Raw genomic sequence first — 10,948 nt, forward strand, 5'->3', positions numbered from 1 at the left:
GGGTATGACCTGCAGTGCAAGGGAAAGGGGGTGTAGCAGTGGCACACAATATGAACACTGGCAGTGATTAGTAGAAGGACTGGGGTATTGCAGCCTAAAGCCGGGTATACAGACATATATTTTCTTCGACATTCAGCTGCTGTCAGAATACATGAACAGGTTGCAGCTAGTTGGCTGCACACACCATTTGGCCAACAAATTTCCAACCTGCTCCTTCATTCTGCTTATTGAGAATGCCAGTCAGAAGGGTGCTGACGGCGGCAATCACTGTGCAAATTTTTGCCTGTTCCTGATGAACTCATACCGTGCATTGTCCCTGATTTGGAGGGACTGTTCTTCTTTTGGAACAAAGTACCTCTCTGTCTCTAATTCCTCCTCAGTTGTCCTTCTTTTTGTGTGATGTATAGGCCTCAAAAATGTAATATTTAACCATTAAAAGGGTGTAACTGCACTAAACCTTTCATCCAGCTTTTTAACCAATTTAATCTGTTATTTTCCAAAGCCAGTATGAAGGAAAAGTAGTGGTAAAAAAAAGCATTTAGGGGATTTCCCAATTATTATTTTGTTTGTGTGTATCAGTTCTTCACAGTCCTTGTAATGGGGGAGTGTCGGGAGTGTATATTTTGCCTATATGTTTGCTTTTCCTACTAGATGTCCCTTTTTTCCATCTCAGAAAGTTGGGAGGTATTCTACTTTTCCTATTCTGACATTTTCCATTAAAGGCCTAAATCTTGATGTGGAGTAACAGAGGTGGTTCTAGTGCTGACATATAACTCCTGATGCAGTAGGCATACTATTATGTTTTATTACTAGCTATTAGCTGTCAATGCAGTATTGAGACTGGAAAAAATAAAGGATTGTACAGCACAGAATGCAACATTACACCTGCAGATAACTGCAGTCCCTAGTCAAACTGAAGGTTTGTAACTGAAGGGATAAAGGTCCTAATGAAAATGAATGGCGAGACCCCTGACATAGCATTAAAAATAAAAAAATATACTGTATATACATTTTAAAGAACTACGCCCACCTATCCTTTACAGCCAAGGAAGGCGCCATTTTAGCCTTTATTTGGATTGCAGTTGCCGTGGTGCTGCAAATGTGATTAGCTATGACACCAGCCATTTGAGTGCTTGAAAGTTTGGTTGAGAGCTGAAATAAACACACTGGCAACCTTGATCGTTTGCATGACTTAATAGTAACTGTTTTAAGAGTTAAGTTGGTGGGTCAAGTTCTGCTTTAAGGTTAAAGGCTGGCTGATGTAAATCAATTCATCGAAGACAGTACTTTCTTAAGGAGCTGAATTTTGAGAAGTTTAATAAGTTAAAGTAAAAAGGCTCTTTTTTTACATCTAAAATGATACCTTTTATGAGAGAAATATGGAGTCTGCCACTGCTGACCTCTCATTGTAATGAGTTTGCCTCCCTTTCATGCTGGTGCTTTGGCTTCAATACATTCTAAATCACTGAGCCAGAGCGAGTACAATAATAAGGAATTCTAATGTTTGTGTGACTTTAATTTATTGTGTGCTTCCGGGTTCTTGGTTCAGACAATATGAAGCCAGAAAGCCAGGCAACTGGCATTTTCAGAAGAAGGCCAGCATTGTTTTTCTTAGGTTTACTTTAAAGCTTAGTAAACACACACATATAAAAAGAACACTGCCTATCTGAGTTTGCTTGAAAGTGTATAAATAGGCCCTCAAAAGTGCAGTAAAATAAATACAAGTTATGTATTGAAATAATAAGAAAAAAGGATGTTGGGTTTGTCTCAACCTTTACATTCTAACAAACAGTCATAAATGAGTACTTATTTTAACATATACATAGAAATAACGGTTAGCAAGTTTGAAACCGTGTGTATAAGTACTAAAAGGATCTATTTAGAAGCAAAAATTAACTTTCCCAGATATATTTTATTTTCAGGTTGAATGCATGTAATGTAATACTGCATTATGGTCACTAGATGGAGTTGAGGAGCATAGGAAATCTATCTAGTGGCTATAATGCAGAATTGCATTACAAATGTTCGACCTGAAAAAATATATCTAAGAACATTTGTTTTTACGTTTATTCGCAAAGAACGAAAGTTTAGAAACGTCCGTAGGGCAATTGGCTCTGTGAATTGGTTATAATAGAACTCAAAGTGTATTCAAAGACACATCACTTTTATAGTTTTTTTTTATAGAGTAGAAAATGGTTAAGACCCCCTCTCATGGATTGCTTTTCTCCATCTGTGTCCTATGAGAGAGATGTTCCTTCACTCCCTGTCCCAGAAACACAGCAGAAAGTAGGAGAGCGCTCCAAAGCAGGGGAATATCTACTTTTAGACAACTGTCACCAGAACAGGTTTACCTATTAGAAGATTTTCCCTCACCTCAGGATTTTACAACAAATAGAAAAAAAAATGGATTTCATATCAGTTTCTGTCCCGGGGACAATGGTCACCAGAACAAATAGGGAGGGTGAATTTGCAGGAATTAAAACTTGACAGGTATTCTAATTATTTCCCACTCTAGCTAAAACAAAATAAAAGTTTTGGCTTTACATAAACTTTCACTTAGAAAGTTTTAAATGTAATAGTATGCTGAATGGAATAGTGTGAAATAACTCACGATCTGTCTGAGGTTTGGAATGTTTGAAGGTGAAGGAACTACCATAATGGATGTCCAATCTAGAGTATCACACTATCAGGGTTATTCACAAAAGGGTGAAGAGTTTGGAGAAGGCAGGAGAAGTGAATATCTAGGACAACATAGCTGAACTGGAAATATTCTCCAATTCAGTTCAAGTTCCAGCTCCGCTATGTTGTCCTAGATTGTTCACTTCTCCTGCCATCTCCAAACTCTTCACTCTTTTGTGAATAGCCCTGTAAGTCCTAGTATGGACACATCCAAAAATTTATTCTGGAACTAATGTAATAAATAATAAGACAGCCAATGTACCAGGGAAGATTTTCCTTTACTTTATTTGATTTTAAATCTTTGTTTTTTTTATCTCCAACAGGTTTCCGTGAGAGTGCCTTTGCCTTTTCATTGCTGGCAGCAGGTGTCATGCATTCAGTTGCTACAGCTTGTAGTCTGGGAAAGTTGCAGGGATGTGGTTGTGAATGGAAACGCCGGGGAAATGAAGAGAAGATCCGTCTGAAGCTAAACCAGTTGCAACTCCAAGCTTTATCTAAAGTGAGGGGTCTCCCAAGAGACTTGACTCCTCTGCTCCGGGAGACCCCAGAGCCCAGTCCTCAGGACACATGGGAATGGGGTGGCTGCAAGCATGAGCTGGAATTTGGAGAGAAATTCTCCAAAGATTTTCTGGACTCCAGGGAGTCACCAAGGGACATTCAAGCAAGAATGAGGATACATAACAACCGCGTGGGGAGGCAGGTACTGAATGATCATAGAAGTATGAATTAAATAATCATTTAAAGCTGAACCCAGGCAGATATTAACAAAAACAAATTTTCATTCAGTTATGTCTTAAATAATAATTTTAAAGCTGAACTTTTAAAAGCATTTATAAATTATTATGCATACTTACATTGCTCCAGTGTGGTCTATTGTAAGTATGTGCCATACCTGAACGTATGCTGGGGATTCTGTAAAGCACTGTAGTAGCCGGAGCTTATGCAGTACTGACCATGACCTTCCAGGTCCTGTGTGGTGCTGGGCTGAGCAGCTTCCCCTCTGCACTGAAAACACGGGGTTGGCGCTCGCTCAGCACAGTGGCCATTCAGAGAATGCCTAGTATTTTTTATCAATGAATGCGGCGTTCTCTGATTGGATGAGGGAAGGATTGTGACATCACCGTCCCCGTCCAATTAGAGAACACCTTGTATTTATTGATAAAAAGGATTAATTGATGTGTATCGGGCTGATGGGGCATAAAGCAGTGATTTGCATGGCTGTGCCCACTATCTTGAAATGAGAAATAATCCTCTTATTTTTGGGATATGTGATGGAATGAGACATGGGAATACCTTCTGTTCTAAGATGGCTTTACTGTGCTATGCATCAATTTGGTTGGAGGGCTTTTTGATCATGGTACTCCCATCCTACCATCGCCTGTATGGATCTAATGCCTCATTGGGTCCCAAGCCCTACTCCATAGAAGTCATGATTTCCATACACTACACTGATGATAGCCAACAAGCCTATAACGGCTGTTTGCAGTTTACAATATATGGCTCTTTAATATTAGGCTATATGTGCACTAAACACCAAAAGTTCTGGGTGTGCAGTTAGCCATTGGATGTAAAAACAGGAAAATTGTATTGCCATACTTACCGTAATTTTCCTTTCCTGACAGCTCCATGGCAGCACATTTGTGTGCTGCTATGGAGCTGTCAGGAAAGCAGGAAAGAATGGTTTTGCATGGTTCTACACACTCGTGAAATAAGGACTCCACGTCCTGAAATAAGGAATAATCCTCCTGTTTTGGGGATATGTGATGCACTCAGACATGTGAATAACTTTTGTTTTAAGAAGACTTTAGTGTGATATGCACTGATTTTGTTGGAGTGGTTTTTGATTGCTTTGGTCTTTTCACTTGCTTGTATCGCTATAACACTGTGGCTGATGAATTTAACCTAAAAAAAACCCTGTCATCAAACTAAAACATTGCAGAAAATAGAAAAATCAAGTATTTTTAATGCATACTTTTTTCCTTTCTCTAAACACTTCAAATATGCATTTAAACTTGCAAGAAAATTTGACTACTACTGGGAGAGTCAATTCCCTAGGTTCCCCCCACCCTTCCTCCTCCTTGCACATCATAGCCCTCTCCTCTTCTTGCTTTGAGTCTGCTGTGGCTGCTGACATCACATCCAAGATGGCAGTACCCAGCAGACGTCTCACGTCTTTTGGATGTCTACACGGGGGGGGGTTTAAAAGTGTATTTCCACTTTTGCAGTAAAATTTGAGTAAACCCCGCTATATGTTTGTTATGTGTATCTATTCACACAGCATACTGAAACAAATTTTTACGGAAATATTTCTTATCTTTTAGATGTTTCCCGTTTTTTTCTCAGGACGTTCACAGTGATCTATTCTTATAGAAAGATTTGGACTGAAATTTGAGGCTTGTGTTTATCAAATTAACTTCCTTATCATACAGTGGAGAAGTCCCTCTATCCTCTTAGCCCCTCCTAACATTGCAGAATAAAGAGAAAAATAGAAATTGTAACCCTTAGGAAGCCAAGAAAACCTAACCCTTGTAAAAGCAATTTAAACTGCATGCAGCATTTTTTTAATGTTTTTTAGCTTATGTGAATGGTAACCAATATAAAATAGGTGTTATCCCAATTTGGCTGTGAAAGTGGAAATACACTTTAATGCTAAAGGGGTTGCTTTACTAAGATTAAAGGCTGTTCACTTTGTAAGGGCATTTGCTTAGTGAATGTGGTACATTTTATCTTTGCAAAGAATACCCAATCACATACAAGGAAACTAAAAAAAACTAAGCTAAGGGCATCTTCTAATGCAAATTGCAAAGTCACCAGCCTATTTGCCTTTAGTAAATCAACCCAATAATCTTACAGGAAGTTTTTTTTTTAGGTGATTGGTCTGGCAACAGGTTCAGTTTACCCTTTTTAAAGGTAGGAAGTTGAAGACACAACTGTACTTAAGGTTACAATTTTCTTCAGACATTTTGAAAGCTATTTTCACCAGCTGTCTGCTTCTTACCATAACATAACGTCATGTACGTAATACGTATAAAGTGGAGAAAACAGTTAAATCTTAGCGACAAAGTAGATGAAAGTGCACAGAGACCTTTTGGTGATTACTATAGGTAGAAAAAGCTATTGGGTTGGAATTTTCTCCGCTTTTCACTAAATGTATTGTGCCATACGCTAAGGATGACGCTGGTGGGTGTACTTGTGTGATGTATCAGCCCATAAAAAAAGGAATGTCAAAATGACCGCCATGAGAAAATTGGTCATGGCTGGGCTTGTGCAAAAATGTGGACATATAGGGGCTCATTAAACAAGCAGCAGAATGCCCGTCCCACACATGCCACACAAACTCTACACACATGTGCTCTATGCCCTGCTAACTTTGGGTGTCTGAAGCTGGCAAAAGCACAGTTAAAGAAAACATAAACAAAGAAAAAAACAGCAGGAGAGCCTGGTCATGTGACCTGTCAAAATCACATGACTGACCTTTCTCCAATCACTATTAAGCAGAGAAAACTCCCTGGGGCTTCCCCGTTACACAATGTGGCCCGATTTTTGTAGATGATATGAGCTGTGGCATGCGTAGTGGAGCGATATCTGCTCTCAGGTATAAATGAGCCCCCCTTCCTCCTAAATAATTATTCTACATGCTTGCCTATAAAAGATTTCTGTTTACCACTTTATTTGCTTTTACTTAACTGTCTGAGGAGGGCTCCTGGAGCACAGAGTCAGTAATATGTGTGTATCACTCTGGTAGGGGGCTGATGGTCACATGATGTTTAGGTCAGTAGAAGGCAAATTTGTGAAAACAAAAACAGCACTATGTGCAGGGAGCAGAAGATAGAGGGGTTAGGTGCTTTCATTAAATGTTGGAATTGAGCTTTAAGCACATCTGGAGCAGTGGGTGTTATCAAAATGGCAGAGATCATGTGACCACTCATTTCTGACTACCAACTCCAATACTGGCCTAGATAGCAATCTGGTTATTCAATCTTAGTTTCATCTTTATTTTCTGTTTGAATAACCATGGGAGTAATACAGTTGAAAAAACCCCAACTGAGCTCTTTGGAAATTCCTTTTGCTTTCAGTTACATGGGGATTACTTTCCAACTGTTTTTTTTTTTATTTGACTACATTAGTCCTTTAATTTATTTAATCTATTTCACTCTGTAAAATCGATTGCATTTTGCCCCTCAATTCAATTAGTTCATGGTAGATTGCCTTAGTTCTTTTAATCACTCTAAATCGTATTAATGATCAGATCCTGGTTAAAAATGGTTGAAATTGCTTGAAAATGTATACATGTATCAATATATAGATATTTCATAGGTAAGCCTGTTTTTTTATGATAATCTATGACTGACTATTCAGATTCTTGCATGAGTTCCATGGTGACCCATTCTCTCAAAGCCCAGCTCTATGTGTTCTAACCAAAAATGTAGATGTTTGTCATTGAGATGTACCTTGAATCATGTGTAGGCCCATAAATGGTACCTGACATAGGGTGAAATAAGCATTGCACACAATACATTGCGGACCAGTGTGGTTTATAATGCACAGTGACTCCTTGTTACATTCAGGGGTGTTTGTGTAACAACGTACTGTACATTTGTTAATTTCTAATCTTAATGCACAGTGAATTATTACTAACCAGAGTGCTCTATATAGTGGTCCATTGCTAATCACAATACACATGGCTCATTGCTAGTCACAATACACAGTTGATTTTCACTAGACAAGGAGGTACAGTGGTCCATTGCCAGTCCCAATGCAGTGGATTCACTGCCAAATACAATGCACAATGGATTATCGCTAGTCACAATTCACAGTGATCCATTGCCAGTCACAATTTGCAGTGGTTTATTGTTAGCCACATTGAACTGTGATTCATCTCCAATCACAGTGCAAACTAACCCATCACCAGTCATAGTGCACAGTGGTTTATGAGCATTCACAGCGCACAGTTGCCAGTTATCAATGAATCTGCACAGCGGTTCTTCACCAAACACAGTGGCTCACTACCAGTAACAGTAAACAATGGCTCATTGCCATTCACAGAACACAGGGACTCATTCATGGTAACAATGCACGATGGCTCCTTGCCAGTGAAAATATACAGTGGCTTTACTACCAGTAACAATATGTAATGGATCAGCACCAATCACAGTGTATTGTGGTTTAGTAGACACATGCCAGTTACATCACAGAAAAATGTCACATCACATTATATAGTAACACCTCCACAAACGTTGTGTGAATCCCTACCTGAAATTAGTGGTACAGACTGAGATAGTCTGGTTATATTGGGGAGGTGCTGCCACAGATAGACATACAATTGAATAGATTTTCTTTAGCTGCACCCGGCCAGCTATCAATCTGTCACCAGGGGCACTGCTAGGATGGTGAAAGAACTGGGGCACACTTGGGCACCCTGAGGAGGGGAATGATGCAGCGTTCTACGTGGACCGTGATAAATGGTGGGTGTGGTCAATTGGTGATTAAAAGTGGGATGGGCTTAAAGAAGCATGTTTAAATTATAACTAAGCTCCGCACTGCATACACAGCACATATATGACACAGTCCTTGTACCCACATAATAATTTAATTGGTTTAATTACCAAGTCACAAGCAAGACACAAACACCCCTGAATGTAACGCACAAAGGGGTCAGAAGAAAGTAATGGGCAGGGTGCAGAGGTCAGGGGTGTGTATATAATATGCTTCTTTACTATGTCACAAACGAGAGTCACACCGACACATATAAACCTCAGCACAAACATTTTCTTTTATAAAACACTTCCATTACATTTGTTTGCAGAGATCAGGAGTGTGTAACGACAGAGTGCAGGGGTGTATGTAACACATAAGCTACAGGGTTCAGGAGAATGTAATGCACAGAGTGCAGGAATCAGAAGAATGTCACGCACAGAGTGCTGAGGTCAGGAATATGGAGCGCACAGAGTGCGAGGTTAGAAGACTGTAATACGCAGAGTGCACGGGTCAGGGGTGTCTGTCATGCATAGAGTGCAGAGTCCAGGAGTGTGTGTAATGCACAAAATGAAAGGGTTAGGTGTGTGTGTGTGTAATGCACAGGGTGCAGGAGTCAGGGGTGCATAATACATAAAGTGAAGAGCTCAGTGAAGTGCAGGTGTCAATGGTTTGTGTAATGTGGAGAGTGCAGAGGTCAGGGGAATGTAACGCACAGAACACAAGCAAAAATCCCATGCCCAGAACCCTCCCCCATTAGCACAAATCCCCTAAAACAAATATTTCCCAAACACAAAATCCCCCATCACCCATTACAAATGTCTCCCTCCCTAAAACCAAAATCCCTCCTCAAGTACTAAAATTGTCTTTTCTCCAAGCTTGACTTTAGGAACAGTTAACTATATGTTCGGATATACTTTTTTGAGATGCGATTTACTTATGCATGTTATGATCATATGTTAAATTTGAATTTACCAGCTTTTTGTCAGGTTTTCTTTACATCTCATGATGACTAATGTTCATTGAATATTTATGTGAGTTGGGTGTTATAATAGTTACATGTAGTAATGTTTTATTTAGCATTTGATGTTCTCAGATATAAATCAACAAGACCACCAAAACTTTTTTACTCTGACTATTCTGACTTCCACGTGTTCTAAAATGCAAAGTTTTGAATGAGCTATGTCATAATGTTAACTGTTTCTTGTTGTCTCTCTAGGCAGTGACTGAAAACATGAAGCGCAGATGCAAATGCCATGGGACATCTGGAAGCTGCCAGTTCAAAACTTGTTGGCATGTAACCCCTGATTTCCGAGCTGTTAGCACGCTTCTACTGGAAAAGCTACAGCGTGCTGTCTTTGTGAACTCCCGTAATAAGAACAGTGGAGCCTTCCATCCACGTCTCAACAAGAAGAGACTGGCTCGTGAGCTTGTCTACTTTGAGAAATCGCCGGACTTTTGTGAGAAGGATCCTCTTGTAGACTCCCCAGGCACTCAAGGGAGGGTATGCAACAAGACAAGCCACCAAATGGACAGCTGTGCCAGCCTTTGCTGTGGTCGGGGCCATAATATCCTCATGCAGACCCGGCGGGAACGTTGCAACTGCCGCTTTCACTGGTGCTGCTATGTCATGTGTGAGGAGTGCCGGGTCACACAGTGGGTCAATGTGTGCAAGTGAAGAAACTTAAAAATATCTAATTTTGTTTGTTAGCAATTAATTTATTCTTCTTAGCACTGAAAATGTATGTATTTCTGGATTGGATCCACATCTCTCCTAAAATGGCAAATAACTTGCTATATGATTTATACCAATTCCTAAACCAAGAAGACCACCAAAACAATGCCTATATCAAATTCTATGTTACCAACTGGACTCTCTCACTGGACTCTGTAAATGTGTAGAACAAAGAACATGTATCCCTAGATATTTACATAGTGGCTGAAGAGAAGGGATTGTAAACCTTGGAAGGGACACTGTGGCATCTCATGACTTTAATGGAATTACAATACATATTCATATGATGAGTATATTTCCTGTGAAAGGATGGAATTTTCCTTACTGAACTTTCCTTTTCAAAAACATTTGGAACTTGTACATGTGGAAATCATTCTGGCCTTGGTGTACTGGTACTCCGTTTGTGTAACTCCAGGACCCCTGCTTTCTAATACCTACTGACCTAATGACAGATTTAGCCCAGGAGGTCATAAAGAATATAACCAAGAGGCTAATTTATTGGAGTTTGTATACTGAAATAAAAACATATTTTAGATGTATTTCATGGTAGTATTTTCATTTTTCAGGAATTAAGTACAGTAATGCTGTTGACATATTTTACTAAGAAAGTGTATCTATTCCAGCAGTTGCACCAATTCTGCAAGAAATAATGAATCTGTACAATAAAAAGACTGCACCGCTAATGACTAGCAAGAAAGGGTCTACCATATAACATTCAGTATAATGCAATATGTTGTTGTTATTATTATGCTATGGACAACTGCAGGATGAGGTTCTTTAACATCTGCTTGGCAGCATGGCATGCACAAAAGATGTAATTTTATCCCTTATGTACAACCACATGCACAAACATGGTTCAGTTACACAAATCAGAGTCTTGATGTACGAGGAATCACTTTTCAAAGGTATTTTTATGTCACTAAAGCTTTGTTTTTCTTGGCTTCAGGACTACACTCCACCCCTTCTAGTTAAGAACACCTACCTGCCATGCCCCTGTCCAATGATGGCACCCTTACTGGCCACTTAAGCTCTTTTAATTGGGCAGAGGGATGGCAGGAC

General features: G+C 39.5%; 1 protein-coding gene across 1 annotated transcript in view; it reads left to right on the forward strand.

Annotated features, from left to right (window-relative positions):
• Positions 1-10,420, forward strand: part of WNT10B (Wnt family member 10B) — a 45,862-nt gene extending 35,442 nt beyond the window's left edge. The window contains exons 4-5 of the mRNA XM_018561880.1: positions 3,003-3,379; positions 9,374-10,420. Of these exons, the coding sequence (XP_018417382.1) occupies positions 3,003-3,379; positions 9,374-9,832 (836 nt within the window). The 3' untranslated portion in view covers positions 9,833-10,420. The remainder of the gene's footprint in view (positions 1-3,002; positions 3,380-9,373) is intronic.
• Positions 10,421-10,948: the final 528 nt, after the last annotated feature.

The sequence above is a fragment of the Nanorana parkeri genome, unplaced genomic scaffold, assembly GCF_000935625.1.
Source record: "Nanorana parkeri isolate BGI_ZX_2015 unplaced genomic scaffold, ASM93562v1 scaffold549, whole genome shotgun sequence".
NCBI classification, from domain to species: Eukaryota; Metazoa; Chordata; class Amphibia; order Anura; family Dicroglossidae; genus Nanorana; species Nanorana parkeri.